At 34.1% G+C, this 20,793-nt stretch overlaps 1 protein-coding gene across 8 annotated transcripts in view; it reads left to right on the plus strand.

Moving 5' to 3' along the window:
* Spata6 (spermatogenesis associated 6) overlaps positions 1–20,793 on the plus strand; it is a 140,645-nt gene that overhangs the window by 58,915 nt on the left and 60,937 nt on the right. For 6 of the 8 annotated variants that reach the window (XM_087214862.1, XM_087214864.1, XM_087214865.1 and 3 more), the window contains 4 exons: positions 5,838–5,925; positions 9,610–9,650; positions 11,408–11,432; positions 17,257–17,288. In XM_087214862.1, the coding sequence (XP_087070988.1) occupies positions 5,838–5,925; positions 9,610–9,650; positions 11,408–11,432; positions 17,257–17,288 (186 nt within the window). The remainder of the gene's footprint in view (positions 1–5,837; positions 5,926–9,609; positions 9,651–11,407; positions 11,433–17,256; positions 17,289–20,793) is intronic. The other 2 variants (XM_004869295.4, XM_013067272.3) reach the window with 1 other exon arrangement.

Consider the following 20,793-nt stretch of genomic DNA (forward strand, 5'->3'; position numbering starts at 1 on the left):
CAAATGTGGAAAGCAGAGCAAGCTCAAATACAGTGATACCTCTATTCACGAACTTAATTCTTTTCATTATTCTGGTTACAAACTGAATTGGATGAGAACTGAATCAAATTTCCCCATAAGGTGAGCATTGAACCTAACCATTGAATTTGATTTGATTTTTGTCCAGTTTGATTTGCAACCAGGATCTTGGAAAGAATTAAATTCATGAATCGAGGTGCCACTGTAAATAAACTTAGGAGAAATCTTAAGATACTTGAGAAACAATAAACCAGCCCCAAACTGAAATTAAGGAAGGAAATTATAAAGATGAGAGTGGAAATCAGTTAAATTGAAATTAAAAAACAAAAAAAAGTAAAATAAATCAATGAATTGAAAATCTGGTTCTTTGAAAGAATAAATAAATTATGTAAGTGCTTAACCAAACTCACCAAAAGAAAGAGAGAAAAGACTTAAACATCAATGGAATTAGAAATGAACAAGGTGAAATCACAACAAAATCCAGAAGATAGTAACTACTTCAAAAAGTTGTATTCTCACAAATTAGCAAATTATGAAAAAATGGACATATTCCTAGATAAATGCAAACTACCAAAACTAACCCAATAAGACATAAATATGCTGAACAACCAATAATAAACAATGATATTGACACAGTGATAAAGAGTCTACCAACTAAGAAAGGCCCAGGACCCAATGGATTCACTACTGAATTCTACAAAACCTTTAAGTATGTTATATCACCAATACTCCTCAAGCTCTTGAAAGAAATTGAAAGGGATGGACTGCTCCCAAATTCATTTACAGAATCCAGTATCATCCTGATCCCAAAACTGGATAAAGACCCAATTTAAAAAGAAAACTACAGGCCAATCTCCTTAATGAACATAGATGCAAAACTCTTCACAAGATACAAACAAATAAAATACAGTACATTATCATAAAGATAATACATGATCAAGGTTTCAACCCAGAGATTCAAGGTTGATTCAACATACGTAAGTCAATACAGTGATACCTCACTTCATGAAATTGATTCTTTCCAGAATTATGGTCACAAACCAAGTTGGACGAGAACCGAATCGAATTCAATAGTTAGGCTCAATGTTGACCTTAAGTGAAAATTTGATTCAGTTCTCGTCCAGTTTGGTTTGTGACCAGAATGGTGGAGAGAATTGAGTTTGTGAACCAAGATACCACTATAAATTAATACATTGCATAAATAGGAGCAAGGTCATAAATCATATATGTGCATCAAGGCCTTCAATAAAATCCAACACACCTTCATGATAAAAACCCTGAAGAAAATAGGAATGAAAGGACCATACCTGAATATGACAAAAGCTATTCATGACAAACCAATAGCCAGCATCATACTAAATGAGGAAAAACTAAAAGCATTTCTCCTAAAATCAGGAGCAAGACAAGGATGTTCACTATCACTTCTGTTCAACATAATACTTTAAACAGCCAGAGCAATTAGGCAAGGAAAGAAATAAAAGGGATACATAAGGAAGAACTCAAATTATCATTATTTGCAGAGGACATGATACTCTACATAGAAGACCCAAAGAACACCAAAAAACCCTTAGAATTAATAATCAACTTCAGCAATGTAGCATGATACAATATCAACACACAAAAATCATTAGCATTTGTGTACACCAATAATGAATTGGAATACAAGGAAATTGTGAGGTTTCAAGAAAAATGAAATACATAGGAATTAATGTAACCTAGGAAGTGCAGGATCTCTACAAAGAAAACTACAATACTCTGAAAAAGGAGATTGAAGAGGACATCAGAAAATGGAAAGGTGTCCCCTACTCCTGGTTAGAGAGAACCAATATTGTCAAAACAGCCATTCTCCCAAAACTCTTATACAGATTCATTGCAGTCCCAATCAAAATACCAACAGGATATTTTACAGATCTAGAGAAAAACAATTCTAAAGTTCATATGGAGCCAGAAGAGACCTATAATAGCAAAAGGAATTTTGGGCAACAAGAGCAAAGTAAGAAGCATAGCAATAACTGACTTCAAGCTATACTACAAAGCAGTAGTGATAAAAATGGGATGGTACTGGAACAAAAAAAGATACATGGATCAGTGGGACAGAACTGAGGATACAGAAACTTCAACAGACACATCCAGCTATTTGTTCTTTGACCAAAAGGCCATAATCATAGTTTGGAGGAAAGATAGCCTTTTCAACAAGTGGTGGTGGGAAAACTGGCTATCCATTTGCACAAGATTGAAACTGGACCCTTATCTCTCACCATATATGACATTAAAATCAAGATGGACCAAAGATCTAAACATTAAAACAGAAACATTAAACCTAATGGAAGATAAAATGGGTAAAACACTTGACATAGGTGCAGGGAAGGATTTTCTAAGCAACACCTCAATTACTCAAGAAATAGCAGGAATCAAGAAATGAGATTATATTAGACTAAAAAGTTTCTGTACAGGAAAATAATCAGTAGAGTGAAGAGACAGCCTACAGAATGGGAAGATATTTTTGCCAGCTACTTCTCAGGTAGAGGATTAATATCTAGAATATACAGAACAAAGAACTGAAAAACATTAAACCACCTAAAATTAAAGACTCGGTCAGGAAATGGGCAAGAGAAATGAACAGACACTTCACAGAGGAAGAAATACAAATGGTCAACAAATATATGTAAACTTCTTCAATGTCTCTGGCCATTACAGAAGTGTAAATTAAAACAATGCTACCATTCCATCTTTCTTTGGAAAAGAATGGCAATCATTAAGAAGTCAAACAATAACAAATGCTGGGGTGGCTGTGGTAAAAAAGGAACCCTCCTTCATTGTTGGGAATGTAAACTAGTACAACCATTTTGAAAATCAGTATGAAAATTTCTCAAAGAACTGAAATTAGAAATTCCATATGACCCAGCTAACTCCCTTCTAGGTGTTTTCCCCAGAGAGATTAAGATATCCTACTACAGTAATACATGCATACCAGTCTCATAGCAGCACAGTCCATAAAAGCTAAATCCTGGAAGCAACCTGTCAACTCATCAACAGACAGTTGGATAAAGAAAATGTGTTATCTATGTTTAATGGAATACTACTTGGTTATAAAGAATGACAAATTTGAGCTATTTGTAAGCAAATGGATGCACCTGGAAAATAAAATGTTGAGTGAAATAAACCAGAACACACAAGGCTTAAATACCTTATGGTGTATCTCATTTGCGTGAGGCAAAGTACAAAGAGAATAATAAAGGACGGACAGAAGGGGAGAAGGAGGTGAATCTCTTGCAAGTAGGGAAGTGGTTCAAGGGAACAAGGGTGAGCAGAGAGGAGGAGGGGAGGGGGAAATAAATAAAGATATGCCATGTATAGGAACCTCGATTAAGTGAGTATTATATGCTATAACATGAGCTATGATTAATATCAAGAAGGATGAATAATGGGATAGAATAATGGGTTAACTGGAGGAAAAAAGAGGGGTGGAGAGGGAGAAAGAAGGAGGTTAAAAAGAAACAAGCTGTAGTATGTACATGTGACCAATGCCCAGGATGATTGTAAACTACATGAACTGCAAACATGTACTAATAAAATTAAAAAAAAATTTTAAATGAAAAGAAAGGGTATGCTGTATCCTGATATAAAGAAATGATAATATTTTTAAGAATACCGATATACAAAAATAAAGAAGTATGAGGTTGGGTATAAAAACATTGAGGAAATAACTGCTTTTAAAATGTTTGACAACATTTCCTTGTCATTGTTCAAATGCAGTAACCATTTAAAAGTGTACAAATCAGTGGTATTAAGGATATTCATATTGTGCAACTATCTGGTTTAAGAAAATTTTCATCATCCTAAATAGAAATCCTTTATTTATAAAGTATTCACACCGCATTTCTCTCTTATCCCAGCCTTGGAAATCACCAATCTGCTTTCTGTTTCTATGAATTTGCCTATTCTACCATTTCATGCAAATGGAATCATACTGTGCAGCTTTCTAAAAAATCTTAGCATGATGCTTTTGAGGTCCATCCATGTTGCATTTATTAGTACTTGGCTCTGTTTTATGGCTGAATAATATTCCATTGTGGGCATGTGGAGATATATACATTTTATTTGTCCATTTATCTGTTGATGGACATTTGGGTTGTTTTCACCTTTTAGTTACTGTAAATAGTGGTTCTATGAATAATTTTATACAAGTTTTTGAATGAATGCCCATTTTTAGTACTTTTGTGTAAATATCTAGTAATAGATTTGCTTTCATATGGTGATTCTGTGTTTAACTTGTTGAGGAATTCACAGCATTTCCTGCTCTAGATACAACATTTTACATTGCCACTAGCAATGTGTAAGGGTTATAGTTTCTTTACATTTTCACAAACATCTGTTATTTTCTTGGTTTTGTTGGAGGTGGTCTGGTATTTATTTATTTGATTTATGTTTGGTGCTGGGGATCGAACCCAGGGCCTCATGCATGCTAGGAAAGCACCACTGAGCAGTCCCCCCAGCCCTGTTTTGTATTTATCATAGCTGTCTTAGTGAGTACAAAGTGGTGTCTCATCATGGTTGTGATTTGCATTTCCCTAATGACTAATGATGTTGAACACTTTTCCATGTATTGATGTGTCTTATTTAGAGAAATGTCTACTCAAGCCCTTTGCCCATTTTATAATCTAGTGTTTTTGTTGTTATTGAGTTGTAGGAATACTTTATACCTTAACATGATAACTCCTTGTCATGTAAATGATTTGCAAGGATTTTCACTGATTCCATGGGTTGCTTTTTCACACTTTTGGTATTCTTTTTTTTTTTTTGGTACTGGGGATCGAACTCAGGATGTTGCACTTGGGAGGCAAGCGGCAGCACCACTGAGCTAAATCCCTGGCCCTTGGTATTCTTTTATGCACAAAAGTTTCTGGGTTTTGATGAATAGATGTGTCTTTTTACATCTTTATATTCTTATGACTTTTTATTCTTTTTTTAGAAAAATGTAGCCGACTCGTAATCTGTAAGCTTTAAGACACTCAGCTAGGTTCTGACCACAGCCTAGTAGATTCACTTTTTGAATTCAGATTGCTTTTTTGTTGTTATTGTTCTTGTTTTTTGAGACAGGGTCTCACTATGCAGTTCAGGCTGGCCTTGAATTCACTTTGTAGCCTTTGTAGCCCAGGTTGGCCTTGAACTCACTGAAATCCTCCTACCTGAGCCTCCCAGTGCTGGTATTACAGGTTTGTGCCACCACAACTGGCTTGAATAAAAATTGTGTATGCTAAGGAGATAAGTAGCAATGGATAGACTTGTTTTGAAAATAAGACAAAGTAGAGTGCTAGTTTTTAAAACTTTGTAGTGGAAAACAGATTAGGCAGTAGGGTAGTAGACATTTCAACTGTAATCTAGTCATTTTAAAGTAGGCACAAATATATAGTGGATTTCGGGCAAGATGCAGGAGTACACACCTGTAATCCCAGCACTCTTGGAAGCTGGGGCAGGAGGAGAATATCAAATTCTAGTCCAGCCTTGGTAATTTAGCAGTCCAATCTCAAAATAAAAGATAAAAAAAGACTGGTGCTATAGCTCATGGCGGAGGCACTGGTTTCAATTCCCAGTTTGACCCCCACCCCCAATCTGGAATTTAATTTCAATTTTGTTTAAAAATAACTAGGAAAATAGTTACCTAAACTCTGACTTTGGAACATGCCTGATACATAGAGGCTCCATCACGTTAGCCTATTATGTGCTATATGCACTGTAGCTAGTTTCCTTGCGTTACAAGTGTGAAAGACAAGTATCACTTAGCCTCCTTTTTACATTGAAAATCCTGCTTCTTCTAGGTTGATCCTCCAAGTTCCAGGGCTGGTACTTTCTTTGGACCTTGTGGCAGAGACTGCGAAAGAGACGAGTGGTCCAGGACGCACAATGGTAAGTTTGACATTATCTTACTTCATCATTTAGTTGCCTGAACTATAGTTGAATCTTTATCTGGGCATCAATTAATAAAAAGAGAATCTTTGCTGAATGATTTGATACCATGGTATTGCTTTTTACAATGAGTGGGACACCCACGTGGGTGCTCCTTAAAAATAAACAATGTATATGTTGCATTTCACCATATCCTTCTTTGAGATTCTTAATACTTTTTAGTATCTTAAAGTTTGTGATACCTTCCCGTAAAAAATAATTTGACTAATTTTGTTCTCCTCAAAATTTTCTAAGCTTGTATGTCTAAGAAACCCTTTTCTCATCTTAGTATGTGTGAGTTTGTAAAAGGGATTTTGGGAAACAATGTAGGGAAAGAATTCGGAATTTTAGAGGTAGCTAGTAGCACAACCTAACAGAGCAGGATTCGATTACTTGAAGTTATGGAAAAGAAGTAGTAGTTTTCACAGCAGAGTACCACGAAAGATGCCAAAACAGAGATTGCCACATAGCAAATGTGTTTTAGCTCTGATTGTCAGAAAGGGGCTCAAGAATTACTTTGATAGAAGGATACAGGGATGCTGAGTTTTACATTAAAACTCCTTAAATCCTTGCTGAAAGTCAGGATTGGTCCGTAGGGAATGAAATGTAGTTGAGCATGTGGTTGAGGGTCAGCTAATGAAGACAGAAAAAATGCAGTGTTACACGATGAGTCCTAGTGTGAATGAATGGTCCTTTAGGAGAAAGTGGATCTTAGTTTCTTACAGATGATTGCTAAGGAAAAGTTGTAATGATTGATTGTTGTTTGTATTTCAATCACTATTGTTAGTTACTCCCTAGCATTTGATTCTTTTTTTTTTTTTGGTACTGGGAATCGAACTCGAGTCCTTGAGGTTGCAAGGCAGTCAGTGGAACCACTGAGCTAAATCCCCAGCCCTGATTCTTTTGATTATATGTCACATCTGGTTGTTTAACAAATCTATAAATTGATGTCTTTTTAGAGACTAAACTCATTATCCTGTACGCTTTCATTTTATAATAAGGAAATGTTCTACTATCCTTATATTAACTACTACTGAACTAACCAAAGATCTCAATTCAATCATTTGTTAGTTAAATAGGATGTCAGTCCCTTGAAAAGTAAACTAGAAATATTAATCAGTTCCACCTATTATATTAGTCTGCTCAGGCTGCCATAACAAAATATCATAGACTGGATGGATTAAACAACAGATATTTATTTTCTCATATTTTTAAATGCTTGGAAATCTAAGATGAAGGTGCTGACAAGGTAGGTTATATTCTGAGGTTTCTTCTCTTGCTTTGTAGGTGTTTACCATGTTGCAGCATATTCACATGACCTCTTCTCATAAAGGCATTGTCCCATGCTGAGGCCCACTTTCATGACTTCATCTTAGCCCTGATTTCCTCCCAAAGGTTCCATCCTCAAATGTGATTAAATCTAAATCTTTGGGTGGAGGCACAATATTTAGTCCTCACATCTGTTTCATGAGATTATTGGAGAATGAAATAATAGCTAACATGTATTGAATTTTTTATGCTAGGTGCTACTATAAGTAATTTCCTTGAATTGTATTAACTACACCATACTCATGAAGCTTAGAGATTATTATCTCCATTTTATGGATAAAGAGACCCCTGAGGTTTAAAGTTGTCCATGATCACACACACAAACTGGTTAGCTCTTTCCTTGTCCATAAATTTTTCTTAAGTCAGATGCATTTATTATGCCCAGCTCATGTTATTCCACCTTTTTAAATCTCTTCTAATTACCTTCAACTTTGAGGGATTGCCCTCTAATATAACTTTTTATATAATTAATTGTACCATTCTGACTTGTTATACTGCTGCTATTCATCTTTGTATAACTTAACCAAAACAGATTGTAACTACTTCATGGCCATGGGGTATGACTGTTATTTCCATTATCTCCTGCATTTAAATTTAGTTGGTTCCTCATTGTTGGCGAGAGTGATTAAATGTGAACATTGGGAAACCTCAGATAAAAGTAATAAGCTTAATTTGTAAAAACAAAAGAAAATCATAAACATGTTCAAATTAGGCCATGTTTATAAGTAGTTTGTAGAATGCAAAAGACATACCAGTGCTTTAACATATTGACATTTTTAATATAACACTAGCTTCCAGAGAATATATAACACTTCCAGATTTCAATATATGACACTTCCAGATTTCTTAATCTTCAAAGTTAGTATTTTTGGAGAATTAGGCTCCCTGTGTTCTCATTATTATTGTATTTCTTCAGGTACATTAGTGCTTTAGTTTTATACCTTGGACTTGTAGAGAAGAGAAGCAGTGGACTGGAGTTATTTTATTTTTAATTTTGAAAAGCAAGAGAAATAAATTGGCTCTTGTTGACGTTAAATGGAGAAGTTGGCCTGCGTGAAAGACATTGATATTTCAGCTGACTTTTAGGATGCCTCAGGCCACCTAGAAAACAAACATCTTGGGCCATAAAAAAGCTAAAATTCTTTACTGAATTCTGACCATCCTAGCTGTCTGTCCATATAATTAATTATTTTTTTCTGGATAATATTGGGTGGGAAAGTAAAATATAGACTCTTACATTGTTTTGACCAGAATGCATAAATGAAGAAGGAAAATTCTAAGTTATGATTCTGACTTTTTACTATAAATATTATAGAGATTATAATACTAAAAATTGTGCTTCTTAAAAGTTGATTAATAAAACCCCAAATTTGCGTGTACATGTAATGGTTATTTTAGGTAGATATTTAGAATTATATTTAAAATCCACTGTGTGACAAATATTGTGCTAGGGCCTTTTACAAGTCATATGTAAGTGCTCACTTGACTCTCTGAGGTAGGGTAAGCATTGTTTTCATATTCTTAAAATAAGAGATGAAACATAGATACATAGATTAACTATATAACAAATTGAAAAATATATCTAGTGACAGAATTGGAAATTGAACACTTTCTTGAGTTAGAATTTGGTATTAGTGATGTTATTGATGTGTTAGGAATAACAGCTAACATTTATTTTAGTGCCTTTAATTTTATAATAATAAATATTTACTTAGTTTGTCTAACATGATCTTTATATTATGAAAGTGGTGTATCAGACAGATTAGGAATCTTGACTTACAAGTTAATTTCCAAGTTCATAAATATGGTCAGTATGAGGGCCTCGAACATACTATGCAGATCTATTTGTCAACACTGTCTGTTCACTGTATTATGCTACCACCATCTGAAGCTAGTCCTGGATTGGTGATTCTTGCATGGATTCCATGAATAAGAGCACATATTGTTTGACAATATCTATCAAATCTACAAATTCAAATATTGTTTCATCAGAGATTGGTTTATCAGTAAAAACTTACCCAAGTTGGTTTTTCAAGTAAAAATTTTTCCTGACCATATTAAAATACTTCCTACTCTAATGAATATAACATTTGAGAAATCACTTCATTACCGAAGAATTTATATCAATTTTAACTTGTTGGCTGATTGCCTTTGTTTATTTAACATTGTTGAAGGGTTTTAAAGTATTTCTAAAGTCTACTATATAAATTATAATTATAGAAACAGTGATAGTAACAAAAATCAAAAGATGAAACCAAATTTTCTCTCTTTTGATATGACATTTATACTGTAATTCTTTTGTACATTCTTTTTCAGATCATTCTCATCTTGGCTGCTACCGACCTAAAGATTATAAGGTATGTAGAATAAATTATAGAATGATAATTATTCTGGATTTCAGACAACAGCATGAGATTGATCTAGTAAAAACAAAAGCAAACCAGTAATTATCCCATCATGGAAAACCACTATTTTGGAAGATATGTCAGATGATAGAGTAGGCTTGAATGTCTTCCTACAAATATTTTGTGGCTTTTGATTATTAATTTGGATTAATTATTCAATATGTTTGTGAGTGTGTGAGAAAGAGATATTGGTTGTTATTTCTAGTAATATCTCACAAAATAGTATTTCCAAATTTCAGTCATTCATACAGTATTCCCATAACTTTTGCAATATCTGCATTCATTTATACTATTTTGTTTAAATTTACTTTCTGTTTATTCACCTAATCAGTATAAAATGCTATATGTGAATAATAGCCTTAAAAGTGCATTACTAAAATCTGGCTTGATACTGGGTTTTGCTGGCAGGCATGGTCTCTGTTTCTTAAAATGAGACAAATAAGGTATAAGAGTCATACTGAGGACTTCTGATTGATGGAGAGTCGAAAAGATAATACAATTTTTTCTGTAATAATTGTTCATGTGTCATGTGAAATAATTTTGTGTATCATCTAAAATCATTTGGGGTACTATATTAAATTATCTAATTATAGCACTCTAAGGCCATGTCCTACATTATGAGAAATACTTCCTCGCAGAGTTTTTTCTCTCCCTAAGTGAAAACTTCATACTAATAAGTGTAGTGTCACTATACTTAAAAAAACAAAACAATACAAAATACTTTAATACTTCTGTTTATTTACCTGAAAATTTCTTTTGCACTTATTGGTACTGAATAGATAGAACTTTTCTATGCTTTAACTGTGATAAAGGAAATCTGGAACAGTTAATGTGTCAAAACACTGTGTCACTGTGTGATGAGAGCCCAAATCTACCAGTGTCAGAATTAGAGCTTTTATAACAATTCATTTCAGGCCTACTATAGTGAAATTGTTGAGAACGGAAAGTGGAATTTTCTATTTTTAACAAGTTTTGTCGGTGATTCTTATGCAACTCTTTTTCACCTAGCCAAGGATTTGCATTTGAGTACCACTAGTCTAGACCATAAATGGAGCACATAGAAAAGGGGCTGTTCCTGTAAAATGTTTGTGTAGCAGTATGCCTTGTTTAAGGCATGGGCCTGGCATAAGTCACCTAGTCAAGCCCCATACTGTTATGTAGAATTTATTCAGTCATAATGTACACTCAAATGTATTGATGTGTATGAGTGGTGTGTGTGTGTGTGTGTGTGTTTGGGTGGATACACACATATCAGCATAAAAATGAGTAGTGTTAAATGTCCTGTATGGAACCAGGGAGATTTCCTTAGTTGTCTTATCTAAGAGACAAACCTTACTTTGTCTCTTTCCTTCAAATAATACACTGCATTTTATAATTACATATATATTTGTATCTTGGTTTAAAGTTTTCCTCTTAACTAATCTGTCAGTACTAGAAGAGCAAGAACCTTATTGATCTGGCTAACTAATAATTGCTATTACCTTCATATATAGTGTGTGTCCCTTATATGCAAAATATAAAGAGAAATGGATAAATTATATAGGACATTAATATTTATCCTAAGGTAATTATAATCCATCTGTAAGTTAGTTGTTTCCTTCAAAGATAGGTATAAAGTGTCCTCTTTTCCAAATGCATTCTGCCAACAACTGTACTTCAATCCACCTTTAATTCCTTTCTACTTCTACCCCTGGATTCATTACTTTTAGGATTTCTCTTGGAAGACAGTGCATGGTGGGTAAGATCACATATTGTTTTTATATCCAAAATGTAAATTTTCATAGAAATGTATCTTCAGCATTTAAAGAATAAAGTACACATAGTAGTTTGTTAATAAATACTCAGATAGTAGAACCCTATAGGAATTGTATAAGGAAAAGAGTCAAGAATTTGGGAGTACTTACTGAAAATTTTATGGAAAAGTGGGACTTGGCCTGAGTTCTGTGGAGAAACATATATGAGACAAGAGAGACAAGATTGTCTTCAAAAGGAAAGGAACATGAACTCTTGGAATTTGGAATAAGTACACTGTCCTAGGAGAAAAGAGAAACTGCTGTGCTGCTCTGGTTTAAAAGGAGGATATATATATTCAAGGATAATGGTTCCCTAGAATTCTTACTTTCCATCTTTACTGCTTTTCCTTTTTTAATATTTGTAGTTTTTCAATATTTATTTATTTATTTATTTCAGCACCAGGGATCGAACTCTGGACCTTGCGCTTGAGAGGCAGGTGGCAAACCACTGAGCTAAATCCCTGGCCCTAGTTTTTCAGTTTTTGCAAAGCTCAATACTCTTTCCCCCGGATGCATAGTAATCAGCTGTTCTCATAGATACTCCTGGTCTTTATCTCATTTCTTTTTTCTTCTACTATTACTCCACCCTGGATCATTGGCTTCTTTTCTCTCATGTGTAGTTCCATATGTCTTGTGTATAATAGGTGTCCATTTAATACATTGAGTCTCAGTGGGGATTCCATCATCCTCTAAGTGGCATTCTATACATTTCCAGAGACATTATATTATTACAGTTATTTATGGGAAGTGATAACTAATGAGCTGAGAGGATAGATTTTCTGTAAAGAGCAAGACAGTTCCAGTGAAGAGTTGTCTCATGTGGCACATGGCTTTCAGCTGTCTCACCAAATATTATAAAGGTGAGAAACATTGATAATTATTAGAACCTAAACATTAGGTATACATAAAACACAACATTTTTCATTCTTTTAATATACATCATATACTACACAAGTGTAGTATAAGTACTATATTTTGTTAAGAATGTTATACCATCAGGAGGTATAACCCTGTTATTTTCCTGGCTTCCTGTATGGAATAACTTCTGAACTTTTTACATTTTTAATTCCAAACATATGTATATAAGCAAGTGCAAGCATTTAATGTTTTCTAAACTAGTCATGCTTGAGTATTTATATACTGAATTAGAGATATGTTGCTTACCTTTCATTTCTCCTTGGGCTAGATTTAGGAGAATATAGTACATTCATTTTTTTTTCAAAATGTTTGTAAAGTTTTATAAGTACATATAACATTTTCAATGTATTTTATTTCAGGATGTAGAAAAGAGTAATATATAATGCTTGCTATTAAAATGTTGTGAATTGATTAAATCCAATTAACATCATCTATTGTACTCATTTTATTTATTTACTTATTTTTGGTACCGGGGATCAAACTCGGGTCCTTGCGCTTGCGAGGCAGGTGGCAGATCCACTGAGCTAAATCCCCAGCTTATTCTACCCATTTTAGGCTACCATAGTAAAGACTATAGATTAGGTGACTAAATCAACAGATTTATTTTCTTACAATTCTGGAATTGGGGAATTCTAAGATCATTATGGTTTCTGATAAGGCCTCTCTCCCTAACTTTTCTCTGTGTCCTCAGATGGTAGAGATTGAGTTCTATGTGTCTGTTCTTACAAAGATAATAGTTTTATAAAATTAAGGCTCCACCCCTCTGACCTCATTTAACCTTAACCTTTTTAGAGATCCAATTTTTACTGGCTCTGTTTCTTTTGGGCATAAACATAATAAAATACATTTGAATTTGTATAGTGGATTCCAATTTTAAAAGGTTTTTATATTGGTTATATTACTGGGTTAGGTGCAATTTATAAATGGAACAGGAATTTTTATCCCCATTTTAAATGACATAAAACAGGTTCTACAAAGCTCTTTGAAAACAAAAACCATGCCATTCAATCTTCTTCTATCTCTACTATCCCCTTTTGAACTTTCCTCTTACTGTTGGACACTCAAATGCACATTATTTCTTCTTTATCCATTACTCCTGAAACAAATTTTATGAGAATTTTCAGAACTGAAGAGTCCTTATGTCTCTTTGAAAGAGAAAGCAAGCCATTTTAGGAGAACTGAAAAACATACTGGCTTTAGGCAAAAATGTAAAATACATGTGAGCTATTACACAGTTGATTTCTAGTAGTCATAACCCTATTTTACCTCCTCTCACACTTCTCAGGCTCTGTATTCCACTGGGTGCTGGCATTTACCTCGAGGCCATCTGAGCCAGGCTTGGACTAGAAGCAACCCCCTTAATTAGATCTTTGTTTTAAGAGTCCTTCTGTTTAATTAAAAAGTCTGAATAGCCCTTTTTGCTCAAAATCTTATCCCATCTCAACATTAAAGCTGTTGGCTTTAAGGTTGGGCTCAGAAACAGTTGGCTTTCATTTTTCCTGACCTTGAGAGCCCCTAAATTACTAGAATTTTTCTATACCCTTTCATTTCTGTTCTTAAATCGATTTCCTCTTGAGCTCATCACTTTTTTCTCTCCCAGCTTTATTAAGGTATAATTGACAAATAAGAATTGTATCTATTTTATTCTACATGTAATTTGATGTTTTAATATATGTATATGTTGTGAGATGATGAAATCTAATAGCATATTACCTCCTATATATTTTGTGTGTGTGGAGAACATTTCAGATTTATTCTTTTAGCAGTTTCAAGTGTGCAATATGTTATCATATTTTCTAATGGATCACCAAAATTTATTCACCCTAATGGAAACTTTGTAACCTTTGACCAACACTTTCAATATTTCCCCCTCCCTAACCTAGCCTTTGGCAACCATTGTTCTGCTTGGCTTCTATGAGTTTGACTGTTTTAGATTCCACATACAAGAGAAATCATGCAGTATTTGTCTTTATGTACCTGGCATATTTCACTCTGCATGAGTTCCAGGTTCATGCATGTTGCAAATGACAGGGTTTCCTTTATTTTTAAAGCCAAATAATATTCCCTTATATTTATTTATCACATTTTCTTCATCCTAGTAGCGGTTAACTGACACATTGTTGATATGAGCTCATCCCTTTGCTGAATATAAATCTAAATACAATTAAAAGCCAACACAGAGTAATTAATGTTCCTTTATTCCATGAATTTCCCTAGATATCCAAGCTTGTAAGCAATATCGTCTGTTTTGCAAGACACTATAGTCCACAGTTTTAACTGTTTTGCCAATGTTTTATGTAGGTCTTATTTTTTTTCTATCCCCAAATGACAATTCTCTTTCTGTCTGTCCCTAGCTGATATTGCCTATGCATATTTAGACTTTTGATAAGGCTGATACTTTAAGGTACCAGTTTTTGAACTGATCAGGGTGATGCTATTTGCTATACAAACAAATCTCCAAACTTCAGAAGCTAAATATAATAGAAATTTAATTTTTAATCACATAATAATTAACTCAAAGGTGGTTTTGATCTGTGTGCTATTTTCTGTATGTAGTGAAAATCTTATGGCTTTACCTTACTGAGTGGCCTTGGTATTTTCTTCATATAATAGAGAATGGAGAACATGGAGAATGCTTATCTCCTTATTAAAAACCTGGGCCTCAAATGACACTTAATATTCTTACTAAATTTTATTGCCAAGAAGTAATCAGAAGAAGAATTCCCTTACCTGATGCAAAGATTGCTTCTTAGCAACAGTTTGACTCTGAAAAAGGGAAAGATGAGTGGCGGTAGACATCTGACAATTTCTGTCATACCTAGAATGCCCTGTCCCTCTCCAATCTCAATTTCTCTCTTTAAAAAAGAAAATTGTGATTAAAACTCTTATGCTGGGAATAAAAATTCAACAAAACTAGAAATCATCTCTGCTCTTATGGATATTTCATGGTAGTAGTTTGGGAGATAGTAACAAAATTCTGATGTAATTGGAGCTGTGGTAAATGTCATAGAAGACATACAGAGTATAGAGTGCTTTGATATTACTGTGTTGGTTAGCTTTCTATTACTATAACAAATACCTGAAACAATCAACTGAAAAAGAGAAAAGGTTTATTTTGGCTTGTATTTTATAGGTTTCAGTCTATGATTCATTAGCCCCATTGCTCAGGGCCTGTGGCAAGGAAGCACGTAACTAGTAGAAGCATGGGGTAGAAAAAAAATCCACTCACATTATGAGACAAGGGGCAAAAGAGAGGAAGAAGAGGAAGCCAGGACCCCACTTTCCTCTTGAAAGAATACTTCCAATGACCTAAAGACCTCCCTTTAGGACCTATCTCTTAGTTTCCACTACCTCTGATAGCCCCACACTGGGGAGCAGGATTTTAACACATGGACCTTTGAGACCCAAACTATAACTGCACTACAGATTTGACTTGGTCAAGGAGAATAAAAAATGCATCTTGAAGATTCTTAGCTCTGAAGATGAATAGGAATTTATATTAAATGGGGAGGGAGGGCATGTGCAGAAGGAAAGAACATTTATGGAAGGCTCAGTGGGTAAAAGACTAAAAACAGTGTTCTAAGAAGTAAAAGCATAGGTAGGTACATCTTGTAAATTGAAGCCAAATAAATAGGGAGAGATCAAAACTTTTAGGATATGTTTGAAATTTTGGTAATCACCTTAAATTCAGAGCAAATGAAATTATTTTAAACAGCAAGGTGACATAGATCGACACTTTCAAATACTTTGAAACTATCACTCTAGATTGCAGTATGGAAAACAGATTGGGTTGAGAAGAGTGAGTACTGGTAGACAACTGGGAAGAAATTTTGTAGTCAAAGCCAGGCATGATGAGAGCTGGGATTGGGGTGGTAGTAATGGAGGTTGATAGCAGTTGAGATGTTAGGTAATAAAATTAATGATGAAAAAGAGGCTTGACAAATGGAAAAAATTATCTATGTTCTCAGAAAAAGCCTTAATTTTGTAAAGATTTTTTTTACTTAGAGTAATTTAAAATCAACAAGTACTCCCTAAAATATTTCTAGGCTTCCCCCACTCCCAGGAGTTAGGCAAAAATACTAGGAAAACTTTGAAAGCTGGCAGCAGTGAAAGAAGCTTAGCTGTGAAATCTTAAGAACAATTCTTAGAGGTTTTGATTTTCACAACTCACTGTTTAGTGGCAGCATTTAATGATATAGGAAAATATGTATAAGGACTAGTTTAGAGTTTACAAAATTCTAAAGTCTTCCACAAATTCCTCCTTATCTTATTTAGGGATTGTAGAGTCTGACAATGGCTTTCAGCTGAGAGACCTATCAGACAATGAAAAATCAATCATCTAATTATTTGTGTGTTCTAAAGAGGATTTAATGTTAAGAAGTTTTGAGCTTCTTTTCTTTTTGGGGGGGAGGTACCAGGGATCGAACTCGGGACCTTGCGCTTGCAAGGCAGGTGTCAGAACCACTGAGCTAAATCTCCAGCCCTTGAGCTTTTTTTCTGGCAAGTTAGATGGGAAGTAAAATAGGCAAAAGAAAGAACAGGGGCCTTGAGGTAATGAAAGTCATGGGATAGGAGATAAGAAATTGTGAAATAAATGCTCTTTCTTTTGAGTTAAAATGTGAAGATATCTAAGAAAAATCTTAACTTTTAAAAAATGTTCCTTGATCAGAAAATCTTTTAAGAAAAAATATTTGAAATCTGAGTAAATCCCTGGTACCAAAAAAAAGCAAAACATTTTTGTCATTGTAATTAGGAAAAGTGTGGGATTTTGGATATGTGGGATTGTGCTCTTTTTTATTCTAAGATACCTTTCTTTTTTGTTTGTTTGTTTGTTTTTGGTACCGGAGATCGAACTCGGGTCCTTGCGCTTGCGCAGCAGGTGAGGAAACTACTGAGCTAAATCCCCAGCCCTCTAAGATACCTTTCAAGTGAACATTTGTTTATATAAAAAATTCTCCAAAGTGGCCACTGTGGTTATAATATATCCTTGGTGAAATTATGTCATTTTGAAAAATAAGGGTATAATATAAATATATGCAATATGAATTTAAATTATGTATAATATAAAAGCATGAATATATGTAAGAAGCATGATTCTAATTTGAAAAGGGCATGGACCTAACTGAATCAAAACCATAAAAGTCTGGCAGTGTTGGTCATACATGTACACAGTGTACTCAAAAAATGTATGTGCATTTCAGTTTGCCATACTAATAAGTATCTGAAAGCTAATGGCCACCACCACCACTTTGAGCATCTCTTGTAATTGTAGAGCCCAAAGGTCACTGTGTTTATCTCATGATGTCTCAATAAATTTAGTATTAAAATATTTATACAAGTTTTTCTTTTCCTGATGTATACTTTTTGGCAGATCCTGTGCATGTATTACTTGTGCACCTTGTGGGTTGGGGCTTCCTAATAGTTGTCTCAAATTCAAGACTTAACAGATCTGTAATTTTAGAAGGATGAAAATGTGGAGGTGAGCTTTCCCAGAGATGGAAAACAACTGAGGAAAGTTTTTATGACATTTTGGAAAATGACCAAAGACAGAATTTTTTTTCAGAATTTTTACTTTAAGGATGCTAGTATGATGAAAACAGATGAACATGTCAGTCCTTGGAAATGACTCAAGGATGGGTTTAATGGCTTATACCTATTCACTTCCCTAGAAATTTTCTCTTACAGACTCATTGCAAAACGTGACAAAGATAGATTCAAGTTAGAATTGTTACTAATAAGACTTTTCCCTCTAGCATTTAGGTTTTCACATCTGATCAGATAGTGAAAAGATTACTAAAAAGGAATCTGCCTTCCTTGAAGACAAAGTAACTCAGCGTTCCGAGGTTTAACAAAAGGAGACACAGAGACCCACTTACTTCTGCAGTGTAGTTAGTGAGACCTCTAAGGAGGCGGGCTCATGGGGTCTCAGAGGAATAGAGGTACACTGTTTCTAAATTGAAGGTCTTAGCTGTTGCATCATGTACTGGGGGTGGGGGTGGGGTCTAGATGTTAGTGGATTCTAGAATTGTTAGCTAACTCAACAAAAGTCCAGAATAGCTGAATGATCTGTTGATACCAAGTAAAGCTGAGTTTATAATACAGTGCAGTAAGGGAGGGCACCACCTTGACAGGCTTAGTAGTGTCTCTGTAAGGACAAGGTTAAGGGGCAGATGTTTACAGGATTTGGAGCTAGAATGCTTTCAGGGAAGACTTTCAGTTTTGGAATCTAAATGACAAAATTTGTGATAGAAAAGTTTATCCTTGATAGACACAAAGGCCAAGGATTTAAAGCAGGTCTTGATAAGTAAACATTCATAAGGAAGGGATTTGAGTTGGGAAAGGAACTGTTTGCCCAAATCAAGAATCAATACTATTTTTTAAAAGTTTGCTGATTAATGACTGACCAGTCTGTTGTTTAGGCAAATTATTTGTTGGATAGTCTCAAAGCAAATAATGATGGCTTATGGCCTTATTTTCCTTAGCAACAATTTCTTAAGGAACTGATGAGAAAGTCATGTTGAATGGGTGGTCTTTAGTTCTTTGTTCTGAAAGTTAAATCATATGAATGCAGGTGGTCTTAGTTCCCATATTTCACTAAGTGATATGTTTTCTCATTAATGTGTTGCATATTTTTTGTTAGATTTATTCCTAAGAACCTTACAGTTTTTTCCTACTGTAAAGTCTTTTTTGTAAAATTATATTTTTATTGCATTATTGTTTAGGCTTAGAATTTTATATAATAATCTTCTTATAGATATTCTAGTTCTTAATTGTTTTATAGAGGTGGGTAAGCTTATCGCTTAAACATGATGAATTTTACCTTAGTCTTTTAGATTTTTTTGTCTAGATTTACTAGGATCTTCTGTGTAGTTTTGAATAAAAGTGGTGGTGATATGCCAGAGGCATTTGTTACTTATTTAATATTTGTGTGCTATCTCATATTTCCAAGCCCTCTGACAGATAGATGGGGCCTAGCTCAAGCCAATGGACTATAAGTGGTAATTATGTGGATCTTGTCCAGGTAAAGGATCGAAGATTTGATATAAATACTCCTATTACAGTGACAGTAGGGCTTCATGTTCTAGATGGTTTTGCTTGTTGTAAGTTGTTCAGCATGTAGCATCAGCAGGGGTCCTTGGGCAGTTGTGTGCAATGTAATTTCACTTGCTAACTCTGTGTTACTATAGAGCAGGGAGAAAGTAAAACTTTATTATATCACTGATTTTTAAACATGATTTACTGTTCTAGCATAGATAAATATAGTATGTATTCTTGTCTTGCTCCTGTCTTTAATAGAATCATGTTTAAGGTTTCATACATGTGAAATGTTATTTACAGTAGAGTTTTGTTAGATATCCATTAGCACGTTAAGAAAGTCACCTTTGAAAGTCCTTGTATGTAAAGAATATAAATATATATATATATGAATGACAAATGCTTTTCTTTTGCATTTTTTGAGATGAGAAATTTTTTTTAAATTCTTTTATTGGTACATTTTAGGTATACAACACAATTATATTTCTCATTGGGAACTTGTACCTTTACATGATACATCTTGGTTCTTATTTTTTCCCCATTCCTAGCCCTCCCTTCACCCCCTCCACCCTAGATGAGAATTTTTATAGTGAATTAATACATTTTAAAATAGCTTATCCTTGTATTTGAATAAGCCCAACTTGGTTATGTTGTGTTTTCTTAATTTTTCAACATGACTGGATTTAATTTGTTAGTATTTTATTTATATTTTTTCCTATATATGGCCACAGATGAGGGAAGCCTATAACTATCCTTCCTTCTACTTTCCTTGAGTAGTTTGATAGCATTCTTATGATCACATCATAACATTAGTTGAGATGGTTTCTTTCTTACAAGCAGTTCATCTGTTTGTTCCTTAGCTTTAGTGTTGGATTGTTAGTAAATCAGATTGTCAGGAATTCTGCCTTTGGGACTTCCCTTGCGTAAATTCTGTGAGGCCTGGGCTATGAGAATTTTCCATTTGTTTCTGCCACGGATCCTTTTTAATGTCAGTGGCCTGGAACCTCACTGTTTAATAGTCATTTGATTTTGCTTCAGTTTTCTTTTGGGTGAAGTGTACTACCTCCTCAGGTTGTTGCAAGGATTTAAAAAGTTATGTATATAAATACACACACACACACACATACACACACACACACACACACACACACACACAGAACAGTGGCTTAAGAGCAGATAGGTCCCCCCAAATAATTGATATATTTAGAAATCTTTTTTATCATTTTTATTATTTTAAAATTTCTTTTAAATTTGCTTCATTATAAAATATAACTTCCTTAAACCAGATATTGAATGTGTGGATTTTTAGATCAGATAAGATAGTAACTGATCATTTGTTTGATGTAAGA

This window comes from Heterocephalus glaber, unplaced genomic scaffold (assembly GCF_053883595.1).
Source record: "Heterocephalus glaber isolate CG9 unplaced genomic scaffold, H.glaber_assembly_v1.0 deba00001451, whole genome shotgun sequence".
In the NCBI taxonomy this organism is placed as follows: Eukaryota; Metazoa; Chordata; class Mammalia; order Rodentia; family Bathyergidae; genus Heterocephalus; species Heterocephalus glaber.